Consider the following 15,073-nt stretch of genomic DNA (forward strand, 5'->3'; position numbering starts at 1 on the left):
GCCATTGATTTCAATGCTCTTAACAGCTCTGCTGAGTCAAGGCCTGACTGAGGGCAAAGTAAAGGCCTGGTGATGCGGTTTATGAATCATCCTCATAGCTATAGACCCCCACCTAGAGCACTGACGAGAAGGGAACCTTGAAGGCCAAGCAGGCTCTTCCACTGCCAGCATGAAAAGCTGGCAAAACGCAAAGAATAGAGTGGGCATATGTGTTGTGGAGGGGAAGAAGGCTGAATGATGAAAGATGTTTCAGTTGATACTCTATTGGTCATGTTATTTTTAAAAGTGGCCATTGCTGCAGGCTTTCCTTGTCCTCGGGGGAGCATTTGCTTTGTTTTTTCCATGAGAATAACTTGTTTAAATACATCAGCTGCAGAATACAGCCCTGATTCTGCAGCTGAAGCTAGAAGAGGCTGCAGCCCATGTATGTCCTTTGTGTGTGTTGTTTTTTTGTGTGTGCAGGTGCTCCCTGATGGGGTTTGATTTAAACCGGCACTGGGCAAATCCATCTCCTTGGGCTCATCCCACACTGCACGGAGTGAAACAGCTCATCATTGAGATGTACAACAATCCGGTGAGTGAGGAAAAGTGATGTCAGAACAGCCACTTCATGAGGTACTGACTCTCTCCCGCTGCAGGGCTGTGCAAGATGCCAGTAACTCTGACATGGCTTAATCCAGTGGCAAACCAAAATAAAAGAGAAGTAAGCAAACACCTCTTGCACTGCATGCGATCAGGGAGTATTTGTGTCTTTTGTCACAAGAAGCATCAGAGTGGAGAGAGCAAGTGAAATGAAGTTCAGTTCAGATTAAATATGGAATAATTCTGAAAGCAGGGCCTAAATTCAATCGACCTGCTCTTGTGATGTCCTGAGCTGGATTCAAACCAGCAGGTCCCCCAAATTGAATTACTGAATGGCATTGATGTTTAATCCAGAGCTCCAGCAGGGGTTGCTATGTAGCGTGCAGAGCAGAAGGGGGATAATATTTGCAAATATTATATAAACACACACGCACACACTCATGCTCACTTAGAGAAGCAGAGGTGTTCTTGAAGGTGAAATCTTAGCTAATCAGAGGAGATGGATTGCAGAGAATATGGAGAAGCAGAGTGGGAGGGAGGCAGACAGCTATTGAATGTTTGACATCAAAGCACAGAAGGATTATTGAACGTGGCACCTAAGAAAAACTGCTGAACAAAGATGGAGATGGGTAGGAAAAAATCACTGCCAAAAAAATAAGAGGAGTTTTTATAGATGATTATTTTTTCTGTATGGCATTCCTGGTATTTGTCCTTTCTTTTTGCTTCCCATTATGGAGATGGCATTTGGATCTTTAATTGCCTGAAGTTTTACCTTTTTTTTTTTTCTATTTTTTTCTTTTTTCCTTTCTGTTAGTGTGAGAAAGGACCCGGTTTGCCTTGCTAATAAAGAAAGAGGATTCTTACTCCTGGCTACATCATGTATAGTATAAGAGCTCCTTTAATTTAACTCCTGGTTCTCCCAATACATCTTAACTGGACTTTTTATCTTCCAGCTTGTAGTAATACCTGTACAGAAGGGGTTTTAGGTACAAGGAAGATAGGTTAATAGACAAGGTCCTTCCATATAGAATGGAATCCAATTGCCTGGAAAATATTTTCTTAGACTGCTAGTTGTTTGGCACAGAATTTGTCTTTCTATTCTGTTTGTGCAGCACCTAGCATTGTGCCTGTGACCAAAGCTCCTAAGCTCTGCTGCATTAGAGTGATGAAGATGGAAAGTACAGAAAGGAGTTTTACAGTCAGCCTGGTCTTTCCTCTGTTTCCTACCCCAAATAGCAAGACAATTTTCCTTCTAGATGATGGAGAGCATGAAGGTTGCTTTGTCTGAGAAGAAAGTTTTTTTTCCCAAGAATAGAGGTCCTTAAACATTACAGGAAGATTGGGTGTAGGGAAATGCTTCTAGCTAGTAAAGCAACAAATCCTGGTACTATTAGAAGTCACTGTCAGTAAAATAAAGCTATTTGGGGGGGCGAGGATTCTTTTCAGCTTTGTTCCATTCCTGAGAAGCTTTAAAACTCTGGTAGTTTCCAGCTGCCCTATTTGGGCAGAATGAATTTATTTGCTGTGGTGGCTAAAATGAAAAATCAAAAGAAATGTTTGGTCAGAGTTGGTCTGAAATGGAAATCTTTTCCTTTCCTCCATCTCTCTGTTTCCCATCCCTCCCCAGTGATCAGCCTGAGATGAACCAGTTCCAGTTCATTTCCTTCTGAGGGAAAGAAAAAGGAGCCTTTCAAACACAAGTGTAACATGTAACATTTCATTTTCAGGGTTATTTAATTTTTTTTTTTTTAAATACTATTTAAGAATCTTTTTTTTTTTTTTTTTAATTAAAGTACCAGCAAAGTTCAGGCGGCTCTTCAGAGTTTCATTTCTCAGTGAATTAGCTACTCACCAAAAAACCTTCTTGTCTGGATTTATCATCCTCTAGTCCATACCAGCCTTTCTGACAGTTTTAGAGACCCTCAGCAATACAATGCAGTATATGGCATTATTGTTTTTCTCAGGCAATACCAGTTTCTCAGTCCCTCTAATCCCAGTAATACTTGTATGAACAGACCATACCCAAAGTGCTGGGACAAAAGGGGAAAACATGCCAGCTACCTCAGAGAGAGGGCATGGGACTGTACATGTGCCATCCTGCATTAGAAGTGACTATTTTTATTAAGTACTTGAGATAAAAAAACCCCGCCCCTCCCTCCTGACAGAGTGCCAGAATAAAAACCTGCTTTGAATCACTTCAGGCTGCTAAAGATTTTAACTACTCTCCAGGTGTAGAGTGTAACTTCCAGATGAGTAATGCATGATAGATGGTTGGCTGCACGCATAGGTGAACCAGTTGCAGGAAGGCTGTTGTCAAACTGAAATGGATCAGGGTTTATGCATTTGAACACATCTGTCCTGCCACCCTCTCCTCACCTGAAGTCTCCCCACACTGGGGAATATGAAGTGAAATAAAATGCAAAGTAAACTTCCCTACAAAATAATGTAATAAAAAATAACCTTCATCCCTCCCATTCTAGACGAGATCTGTGACGAGGAGCTGTCCACACAAGATTGGATTGTTTAAAGCACAGGAAGTTCAGCTTCATGTTGCCGTTGCAGAATGGCTCAGTGCAGGCCTTTTAGATGTATTCATTCCCTTAAATCATTTAAGGAAAATTAGCTGCCATACGAGCATAAAAACACATTTTAAATACTGCTGTATAGGAGGATTTTTCTTCTGCTGCTGCAGTATGGAAGATAAGCTGTTTCCTTTGAAAAAAGTTCATTCTGGAGGGGGGAGGATGACTGACACAGAAATAAGTGAAGTGGGTATGAGACATGCACGCAATGCCATAGCTACAGGGATTCCAGCACTGAGTGGTCCAAGTCTAAGTGTTTATTGTAGTTACTGTGTAAAAATAAACCAACCCCCCCTGTGGTTCTCTGTTCTTCTGGGTTTTACAAAGTGTGCTTATTTTATTTTTAAAGTGTTTCAACTTCCATAATGACCATATCATCTTTAGGAGGGAGTGGATGGATCAAGAAATCAGATAATGATAGGAAGCTTTTAATCTCCAAGTCACTGATTTTGAAACAATCGGTCCTGATGGTAAGTTACTGTCATTGTGTTAGCCTATGTGAAGAGAGGGGATATTCTCAGCTGTTTCTAGTGGTGTCAGTCTTGCAGATCAGACTGAAGTGACAGACTTGCTCTTCTAGATCACGTGCTGTTGGCTGAAGATATTTCTGTTCTTAAGTACCTTTCCCTGCCCATATACCAGACATCACTGCCTTCCCACCTCTCCACCACATGATACGTGTAGATGGTTCCCCCGTCTATGCTGGAGCAGGTTAGAGGAATTAGCTCAGAACAGGAATGTGTTGTTTAAACCAACTCAGCTGACTTTTTTCTGAAGTACCTCAAAGGATGTTCATATGAGCTGTTCCAACAGCTGAACTGTGGGGCCAGGAGGTTCTGCTTGGGCATGATAACACACTTTCACAGAGAGCTGTCTAGAGAACAAATGTCTATAGCCTAGGTGAGGAATCTAATACAGCATGTATGCACAGCTAGATTTAAACACATGCACAATCTGATTGAATTCAGCAGTGTTCCTTGTGTGCTTACAGTTAAGCAGGTGCTTAAATGTTTTGGACTGGGGATCAAGTGCTCACCACTGGCAAGCTCAGGATATGGATGGTCTACAGAGATCAAACAGTTATTATCTCTGGGATAACATGAAGCCTCAGAGACAGAGAGCGCAGCATAACTGCTTGATTGTTGGACAGGTTTCACGTGGCCATCCAGCACTTTTCCCAACAAGCAAACGTACTCTTTAAAACAGATTTAATGAGTGAACTTAGATAGTGTGTTCAGTGTCAGCTCAGTCCCCTTGAGTATGTGCATTGTGATATGGTCTTTAATCATAGGGGCTCACGTTATTCTCTCAGCTAGACCCCTGCCTCACTGAGTTCTCCAAATGGAAAACTTTCACATAATAAGCAGCTATTCAGCATTTTGTTTTAGATTCAGTCTTCATTGTGCAGCCCTGTCCTGTATTTACTGTGCGCTATTCAGATCCTGCTCTGAGGATAGAATTGTTAATCTCCTCATGAGCTTTTTTGTTTTGCTCATTGCTATACCCTGGGAGTATTTCAGAAGTGTTAATTAATTATTTTTTAGGGGACCTCTGTGAGAGACAAATATGTTATCCTTGTATGGACAGGAAACAGAGGCAGAGACAGTTACGATCAGAAGTACCTACTCATTTGAGATAGTTGATTTAAGATGCCTGGGATCAGGTTTGTTTCATGTCATTCACCAAGGCTTGACACATTCACTGTCTCGTTTCCACCCCTTCCTTCTTCAAGGAAGATTGGAATAGGCTATTGCTGTCATTTGGAGCTCTTAGGACCTAGAAAACAAGGAATAGGCAACAAGTGACCGCTTGGGAAGAATCTGTTCCAAGTGATTTGCCCCCCTCAAATGAAAATGCAGAGATGGGATGCAGTGATCCCAGGCACTCTCATTGCAACACTGTCCTTTGTCTTCTTGCATCCATCTTTCTTCTATTCTGCCTGTTTTCCACCTCCTGTCTTCATTGAAGCTGGAGTCCTGCATGCAGATGATTCGTATGTTAGACGCTATTCACCTTGTGCCCTGAGTGAGCTGGAGACCTGAACAAAAAGAAAAGAAAACAAAAAACCACTCACCTGGGGTATGCTCATTAATTATCATCTCCTTTGTCATGCATATATATACCAAAGTTTTAAATTATTTCTGCATAGGCAACTTTTCTGTTTCCATTCCTGACTTTGGAGTGCTTGATATTGCAGCCTTTGCATACTTTTAATACTATTCTGGGTGAAAGTTTTCACTGATTCAAAGCAAAACATACAGCTGAAATGAAGCCCCAGCATGCTGAAATCTGAGTCATCTGCTGGGCTGGAACCTTTAGATCCACCACACAGACATCTGCCACAAGAGCTGATGAATTAACTGATAAAGGATGGCAATCTGCTATTGCCATGGACTGGCGTGAGGGAGGGAAAGAGACACTGCTTGTGGGCTTTGTGGGTATCTGCTGACAACAGAATTATTAATAAGGAAGGATGAGTAAACATAATACTGCAGGCAGGCATGAGGGGGGGATATTTAAGGCTGAATGACACCTTTTATGCTGAAAAGGTTTTTTAAGATCCCATGTGTAGGCTTAGAGTTGAACAAAAGCATATGTTTCCAATCTTCCCGTCTCTGAGGAGGCCTTGTTTTCAATCCAGGTAGGCTTGGGTGTGCAAGCAGTAAGACTACAGATGAATTAACATTTGTCTGGTAAGTCAATGTAACTCAGGATTCTTCAGCAGATGGCTGCATTCCTCTCCAGAAAGAGAATATATCTGCTTTCTTCCAAAAGTACTGAACATACACTCTTCTGGTTCTGTGTTATCATCTATCTCTAGACCCTGCTTTAGAGGCAGATGGATATCCTTCACTGGGGTTGGCTCCCCTCAGTACATCATGCACCTTCACCACTGCAGGAAGAGAGTGGAGATAGCTTAGCCTGGGGAAAAGGCCTGAGCTGATCTCTGAGTTCCAGCTTGTTGCTTTAGCTGCTGATAAACCCAGATACTAGAAAGCAGATGAGGTATAATATTGAGTGGTGTGTGAAGCAGGTTATCGTAGCCAGTTGAAGGGAAACGTATTCTCTCCCTGACAATCTGTAACTCATTAGAGTTGACTGTATTACTCAGCTAAGTGGTTTCCTCTAGGTTTTCCCATCATCCTTGCGAAAGAGTACAGGCTCAGCCCTCTCCTGTGCTCATAGACTTTCTTTTCACCTTCTGTTTCTCCCATTCTGGTACTAAGCTCTGTTCATCCCTGTCAGGAGATTACACATGTTCTTACCACTCCAGACCACCCCCCATCTCTTTCAATGATGCAGTTCAGGTGTTAATGCTTGACATAGGCCCTTAGTCGCTGCCCTTTTGCATGCTGCTCTGACTGACCGGTGTTGTCTTCAGACACTGTTTAAACTGCCCTCTGTCAATGCTGTTGTTGTTCAACCTACTTCTTTTCTAGGCCTTCAGTAGCAGCATCTAGAGTGTACCATCAAGGACAGTAGTTTTGACTGTGCAGGAGCCATGTTCAAAGTGTGGCGTTATGGGAGCGCTCCATGCGCTGCACATTCAACCCCCAACTTTCTTCGTTATCCTGAACTTTTGTGGTGATGGAAATCAGGATTTGTTTTTCTAGTGATGCCGGTTATAAAGGCAGTGCCATATTTTGAGGTAAGCTTTCTGGTTCCATGGAAAACTAGGTCACAAAAAGAAGGCTTAGAAACCTGTAATTGATATTTTACAGCTTGCAACTATCCCTAATGGCAGCATTGCTCTAGTGACCTCCCATCCTCTCTGCCTTTGGCAGGGCTACATTCTTCACCAGACAACTCCACATTAAGAAAAATGCAGCTGGTCTCTGAGATGCATGTACTTTGCTGGACCATGACATAAATTTTATGTTTGTCAGTCCTGCAAATTGTGTCAATCTTAGAGGCTCTACTTCCACTCATCTTGTGAAATGATGTTATTAGTATTATCATCAATGTGATTCTGGATAGTTGACAAATAAAGTATAATAACAGATCTTGCAAGGGTTTCAAAAATTGTACACTTAGGCTTCTTATACTATAAGCCCACAAGTAGTATTATCTAATCTAACATTTGAATGACTGCAAACAATTGTTTTCTGTTCAAAAATTCTTCTTTTCCCTCATCATCTCCCCTGCTCCTGTTATAAAATGGAGCAGCAAAGTGGAATATATTTCACTGGAAAATTATAAGCTGATTCTCATTCCAGCTGAAGCCAGTTTGGATGTTAATAAATGTTTGGAAAGGCTGTGGGTTGGGGTTTGGTATTGCTCAGAAATCACTCGGAGCCAAACAAATCAGCTGAGGTATGCATCATCTGGTATATGGAGTCATAACAGATTAACAGAGGGTAATGAGATCTGTAGCATAACACGTTACCTGGCTCCATTTTGCTGTTAGCAGAGCTCTTAGATTTCCTTCTCCAGCTAAACAACACAATAGTAGTGAATAATCATTGTTAACACAATATTGAATTTTAACAACCTACTAGGAAGTGATGTTCAGATAGTCCCTCAGATATCCTGCGTTGTCATTTGTACCTGATGGTTTTCACTCAGACATCAAAACAGCTATCATCAGGCATCATTTTTTGCCAATAATTCTCAATCCAATATAGTACATGTTCTTTTCAGGTAAAATGGCCAACATGTTGCCTCTTATTTCTCTCCTCCTGAAATTAGAAGAGATATTACCTCTTCTTATGCACTATGTGTTCAATTATGATAACCCTGTGGCTGCTTTCTGTAGTAATGTTTGTGTCTGTGCCAGTTTGTTGACATTATAGAGATGCCCTGTACCATTTCCATTTTGCAAGTCCCTATTGACTGAAGTGTAACTTTTTAGTATTGCAAATATAATTCTTATTTCAGTTCTCTGTTGAACAAAACAGTATCAAGGGCAACCTTCCTTTCACTGGTGCTAGGGTGTAATTTAACAATGCAATGTGCCAATCAGTGTCTGATTCTGTAGCTTTTGCTTCATAGCTGCTTAGGATTTGACTGTATTTCCCACCTTACTGTTGGACTAGCATCATAAGAGTTACTAATGCTCTAGCTAACGTTATACTTCATATAGACTGTTTAAAAGTATTCCCATTTAACTCTTCCCATTGTTAAATTGGGTATCTGCTGACAGAAATAAATGTGATGCACATGATCAGTTTGTTAGCTGTGGTATTTTCTCGTAAGCAGTCTCCTGAGAGCGGGAGTAACAGTTGAGAAGAATTCCTCAGTTTCTTCCACTCAATTTTAACAAATCTACTTCTAGTTTGTTCTGGAGTAAACATTCTTTCTCAATCTACTAATATGTTCTATATTTCTGCTAGGTAAAGTAGCTTCTGATCTCAGCAACTTCCTTCCCACGGTCCTTTAAACACACAGTATTATGAGAAACTTGCTAGCAGCAGAGCTAGTTTGGCACTAGAATAGATTATTTGCAGGAGATGCTGAATCTTTACTACTGGAGGGTTTTATGACAGGTGTTTGTTAGGAAAGGGTTAGATAGAGTTAATTCCTTTTTAAGTCAGTCAAATACACTCAATAACCTCTACAGATTTCCTTCTCATCTCCAATTAATCTATGATCTTTGTCCCTTCTCTTTGACTTGTTTTCAAAATGTAAACCGCCTACATGTATATCTTCATATACATAAATGTGTATATATATAAGCGAATATATAATTTCTCTGATAACATCTTAGAAATCATTGACACCATTAGACGAAGTCCCACCTGGAACTGTGAACTCCCTAAAGTGATAGTCATGGAAGGTGTGTGCTGTTCAGGCTACCCCCTGCTAATAGCCTTATTTTTTGCAAAGGCAAATTTATAATTTGGGATTTACAAGCCACATTTCATCTAAACTAGACAGGCTTTTTGGTTGGTTTGGTTTTGTTTTGATCGCACTGACTTGTTCATAGTCTAGCTCTGAACAATGCTCCCCTATACTTTTGTCAAATACTCTAGGCTCTCCAGGGAATGTGTCTAGAGCTACCAAATTTCTCTCCGTTTGTACTCAATGTGCTAATTGTATCACTGTAGTCGTAATCTCTGACACAGGTTGTGTTTTCTTTGGTTGGGGTTTTTTGCTATCCCCATTTGGTAATGTCTGTATCCAGAATAGGAACAGTTTCAGCTAAAATTCATCTCCCAAAGAAGAATGAAACATTTTAATCCAAGACACTAAAGCCAAAGTCTCCTTTGTTTCAATGCAATGATGGTCAGTGTTTGTTTGTACGCAACACTTCTAAGCTGTTCTTCTCTGTTACGCTCAGACACCTTTTTGAAGCACTCTAGACAAATTAGTGTGTGGTTCACTGTCATATCTCTGGATAAGTACCCCTTTAGTTAACTCTTTCAGTTTCTCAAATGTATTAATAGTTGCATCCTGTGACTTGGGGTATCTATGTGCAGTACCATTTGCAGGTTGCTGCTCTAAACATCTAAATCAGGCACACGTTTGGGTTTTTTTTCCTGTAGTTTGCCATTCTGAGAAATCTTTGCACTGCTGGTTTTTGTTTGGGGCAGACGTGTTAGTTATGACCTCCACTTTGCAGTGATCTACTGTACACCTTATTTTTTCTTCCAGGTGTTTTATTGCTACTACATGGAACTTGCGTTGTTGCTTTCTTAGTTTTAGCTCAGCAGCTCTGTCTCTTTCCACAGCTCTTCAGGGCCTTTAGTCAAACTCCTTTCTTTTACCTTGGATCAAAATATTATCCATCAAAGCTTTAGTATCCTCTCTACCATCAAAACATGGTTGTATTTTCCTGGGACATGCCTAGGGGGCTGAACACAACTCAAATATCCCTCTGAGGAAATAGTGTCTCCTAAAATAGTTTTTTGAAGATGTACAGCCATGTTCCGTATTTTTCTAGGGGCATCTGCCAGCACCCTGCTGATGAATCAGAGCCATCTCTTCAAAGAATTTACCCCTTGTCAATGGAGGAAAATATTCCCTTTATATAATACACACATTTTTTTTCTTGGTCTGAGTGTACAAGAGAGGTTCAGTATGCATTCTTTTGTTGCTCTCTTGCATCTTCTTTCTGCTTTTACTTTCTGTGATTCTTACAGCTGTGATGTTATCGAATTCTCTTTTAGTATCTGCATTGGGGAGAGAGGCTTTTTAAATTTTATTTTAAGTAGCATTAATCAGGGAGTGGCTGACATGCTTAGTGCTGTGTTGAGAGTTTCCCTGAGTCTGGGAGACATGTTTAAGCTCCTCCTCAGTAATTCTGGTTTCATGTTTCTCCTCCCCTTCTCTGTTTTTCAGTGAGACACAGGGTTTGAGATTTTTTTCGGTTATAAAAATTCCCCCTTCGCTTTTGCTCCTCCCCCAAGTGCTTCTATAAACTGGGTCAGAGTCAAGGTCACTGAGAAGTCTGCTTCAGTCAACGGTTGCATTTGAACTGATGAGCACTGAGGAGAATGAGCTCCTGCACTATACAGCAGTCAATTCTAGCTGGCTTTTGCCAGAGCTTCTTAAAGATGGGGCTTCTCACAGGATGCAAGTGGAAATGCCTGGAATGAGCCAATCCATTTTATTTTTCCTACTTCAGACAGCATTGGGAACATGCCCTTTGTTCATGTAGCTCAATTTTCCGCTTCGGATTGCATTTGCCTTTTAAGATGCAGGGGCAAAGTCACTGCCAGGGCTTTTTTATTTAATACAAAAGAGCTCTTAGTATTCAAAAATGATTTACAGACAGCTGGCCAAGTGTTTGACCTAACTATGTCTGTTCGTGCTATTCTGCTGGTGCAGGATAGCTGTAATAGAGGCTTACCCAGCCAGTGGACAATTAGCCCAATGTATGCAATGAAGATGGGTAAAGTGAAATGCTGATTTTAAATGAGGATATTGACATAATAGCATCTCAATCAGTGAGCACTGGAATAGCAGTGTAAAATTACTCACGAATAGCAGAGGAAACCAAGCCAGTGGAGGAGTGACATTATAGTTAAAAGAAAGCTCAGAAGCAAAAAAGGGGAAAAAAAAAAAAAAAAGGCGGGGGATGGAATCATATCAACAAGTACTGAACAATCTCACAACCTCTATGCATTAAAATGCCATGCCAAAATGGGATGGTAACAGTAAGCATCTTTATAATGTCATGCTCAGAATTACCAAGGAAGCAATGAGGACTCAAATAATGTAATGATGGGGACTGATTAAGTGTCATGATTAAATGTGATGTAGAAACTGCATTTATACACTTTAAAATGACATCTTCTTGAAGCAAGAAATCAAAGAGCCCAAAAGAGAAGACTAGATTTTTTAATTTATCCCTGAGCAAGGATTAAGTCTTGATTGAAGATGTAGCTGTCAAAGAATCATTCTGTAATAATAAACATAAACATGCTGAAATTCATCAATCCTGGTGGAGTACAAAAGCCAAAAAGTCCTTAGATTGGCACACACTTCTGAAAGGGGGCCTAACATAAAATGGAAAAGAAAACTAAAAGCAGTAGCAAAAAGGGCAAACCAGAACAAAATAACACTTTCAGGTGACATGGCAGCTATATAAAATCACCATTGTAGGAATGCATTTTTGCAGCTTTACCATTAGAGAGTACTACCCCTATTTGAAAAACTCCACAACTTTATAAAAGGTCGCATGAGAAGTTAGCAAAGGGGATTATTAGACTGAAGAAGGCCATTAGCATTAAAAGGACACCCTTTGAAGTCTTGCCCAAATGAACTAAGGAAAAAACCCCAGTACACTCGGGCAAGTTAAATGCAAACCCATAATAATAGAGGACAAAAACAATTTTGAAGAATAACTTGCTAAAGGCATAAAAACTAATAATAAAAACTTTTTCAAACACATCAGAGGCAAGAAGCCTGCCTGAAGGTCTATAAGGTTGATAGATGATCAAGATGTAAAAGAAGTGCTCAAGGAAAATAAGGTCTTTGCAGAAAAGCTAAATGAATTATTTGCTTTGGTGTTCACTGTGAGGAGCCTAGAGGGAATTCCCAAATTAGAGCTGCTCTTTGTAAGGGGCAAGTCAGATAACACGGATAACAGTGGTTTAATGGTACGTATCATTTTGGATGAGGAAATTGTACCTCATACATCTGTTAGCCTTTTTTGGAGGAATTGACAGACATGAAGGTAAAGGCAATCCACTACCTGTTGCTTATTTTGAATTTCTGAAAAGCTTTGGAAAAGTTGCTAACCAAATTATTTTAAGGAAATTAAGAATCCAAGTTGTCATTGGGTGACATGGGCATCCTTCCTTAGGATTAAAGACAAATGAAATTAAAAATGAGTTTTCACATCAGGCACAATTACATGTGCAGATTGCTTGGTTTTATTCATCTATTCATAAATTATTCAGAAAAAAAGAACGAATGGATTTTTCTGATGGTATACAATTATTTGATGCAGTCAAGGTTGCACCACAGGAAGATGATACTGAGTGATAAAATGGCAGATGAAGTCCAGTGTCAATAAATGCAAAGACACTTGTCTGTGATGAAGAGGGAGGGAAGTCAAGTCTAAGAAGCAGACAACAAAAAGTCCAGTGCCAGTTAGTAATATAATACAGCTTGGGAAAGAAACTTGTGAGATGGCTTTCAAATCACCCTATCAATGATCAGCTGTGCTTAAAAAGGCAAAGACTGTGTTAGATGCATCACTATGGTACTTCATATGTTTACCTGTATCTTGGGAAAAGTGTACGATTCTGACAACCTTGTCTCAGAAATAACTGAATAAAGATTTTCTGAAAATTTTTTGAAATTACTTGTGTATGACAAAAGTTTATATAGCATAGGCCCTTCAGCTTGGAGGAGAGATATCTGAGGAGGGATAAATTAGTTAAAAACAAAAAGTCAAATATAGCCAAGTTATCAAAAACACAGAAACAGGAAGTAATCTGTCAAAGGCTGTTAATGCTGTCCCTGGAGTTGGGAGATCTAGAAGCTGCCAAAAATAGGGATGCTATTACTTGGGGAAGCATTGTTCATATTTGTGATTTTACTTGCATTATTTTCTTAAATATCATGTGCTGCCCACATCTAGGGATCTCTGTATGGCTGCTCTTGTACGAGCTCCTGCATTCCCCAGAATAAATAGAAGGGAGTGGCTGTATGACGGCTGGATTGGCACTATCGGGTTTATGGACAAATAACAGTTGTTCTGCCTAAAATAAAGCTCTGTTCTTCCCTTCTGATTATCCCGTGTACCTCTGCATTCCTGTAATTATGGTGCTTGAGGCTACCTGAACCTTGGTGGCTGTAGTATGCAGTGCCATACAGTATCACTAAATTTCCAAAAAAGATGTGAAACTATTTTCAATGGGAAGAGGAAAGCCTACAAACTCTATAATTTCCCTAGATAAAAGATAATTATTCTCAGTGGAGGCTACTATATTGTCTTTGTGACACTACACAAAGGTATAGGTTAGGTCCCTTGATTTCATGGCATATCTCATTCCAAAATAGTAATCCCAAATAATCCTGTAGATAGGATTCTCCACTGCTTATTTTCATCTTGTGCCTGTTTTACTGTGTCGTCCAAAGCCTGGGCCTAGAACAGGAATCCTATGAGAAGAACACAGCAGCTGCCTAAGAGCTTAAAGAAAGGTATAGTAACTAATGGATCCAATGGGGATATTTTAAGCAGATAGGCTTTAGTCACAGAGTGGATGACTAGAGCTGAGCGAATAATACTGTTGCTCTTTTGAAAAGTATAGAAGATATCCTTTATGATTTCAAGTTGCCAGGATCTTTTCCTTTTTAAAAACTCATGCTATGAGAATTATAATGAAGCAGAGCTGCTTCCAGAGTTGTTATTTTTCTTAAACCTGAGAAACTGCACTTTTAGACTCATAGGTATCAAAAATAGCTTAATGTCGGTAGCATTACTAGCTAGATTTTGCAGGCAGCAACCCTGCAGTTTTGCATATGTTTTCTTGATCTAGAGCCCAGTTTAAGCTGTTGAGTGGGGTCTGTGTCTATAATGTTCCCTAAGTGCTATTATGCAAAGAGATTGCTTATTTGAATCATTAATCAGTCTCTGGATGGCTGCAAGTTCTTATATTTCATGGCTGGTTTTCACGATGTATGTGACCTATTCATAGTGTTGCTCAAGCTGCACTGGAACAAGACTTAATTCCTATTATTGTTAAAGCTTTTCTGCTGACTACCTTCACTAGTATATGCTTAGAAAGTATCCCAAACCCAGAGGACCACTATATGCAAAACTACTGGGAAGGTTCCTCAGACAAGAAAACTGCATTAGTAGCTTAACTCTTTCAAGTCAGAGTTAACATAATCGATTGTTGTTTCCTATATGGATGCTTTCAGTCATCTTTTCGGAATCTGATTACTATATGCCTTGTGAAAAATCCAATTAAAATTAATGTATTAATTAGCAGAAGTTTAATTTTCTTCTTGTCAGGAGATACATCATGGTGTTGGAATTTTACAGCATCAAAGTTAGCAATAGTCCCCATCTTACAAGTATTTTGAAAGCTTCTACTTGCTGTCTTCTGCAGTGCTGACACCAGTGGATCAATAGGTTTTTAAAACCAGACAGGAATCACCGTTATAATCTAGCCTGACTTACAAAGTACTAAATATCATCCATCATGGTTTTCCTAAATGGGCATTAAAGTCTGAGCTTCCCCAACTTCTGGTGGCTTAGCTGTTAGACAGAAGGACTGATCTAAAAGAGCTTAGAGGGTTTATCTCGCAAGAGCATCTGGAATATCAAATCTTTCCCCAAATATCTTCAGAACCCCATCCCTGTGCTGGTAAGGTTGTTAAGCTCATCTTCTTTTTTATTATTTTTTCTTTTTTTAAAACAAATTTTTTCCTTTTTTCTTCAGTATATCTACCTTCTGGGAACTGACATATAGGAAACTGCAATGTAGAGCAGGATTACTGAGCTGGGT

At 39.9% G+C, this 15,073-nt stretch overlaps 1 protein-coding gene across 2 annotated transcripts in view; it reads left to right on the forward strand.

The window, feature by feature from the left end:
• Positions 1–15,073, forward strand: part of LOC104314751 (AGBL carboxypeptidase 4) — a 977,524-nt gene that overhangs the window by 816,269 nt on the left and 146,182 nt on the right. For both annotated transcript variants that reach the window (XM_069788781.1, XM_069788782.1), the window contains exon 9: positions 463–574. In XM_069788781.1, coding sequence (XP_069644882.1) covers positions 463–574 — 112 coding nt within the window. The remainder of the gene's footprint in view (positions 1–462; positions 575–15,073) is intronic.

Source organism: Haliaeetus albicilla, chromosome 8, assembly GCF_947461875.1.
Source record: "Haliaeetus albicilla chromosome 8, bHalAlb1.1, whole genome shotgun sequence".
NCBI lineage: Eukaryota > Metazoa > Chordata > Aves > Accipitriformes > Accipitridae > Haliaeetus > Haliaeetus albicilla.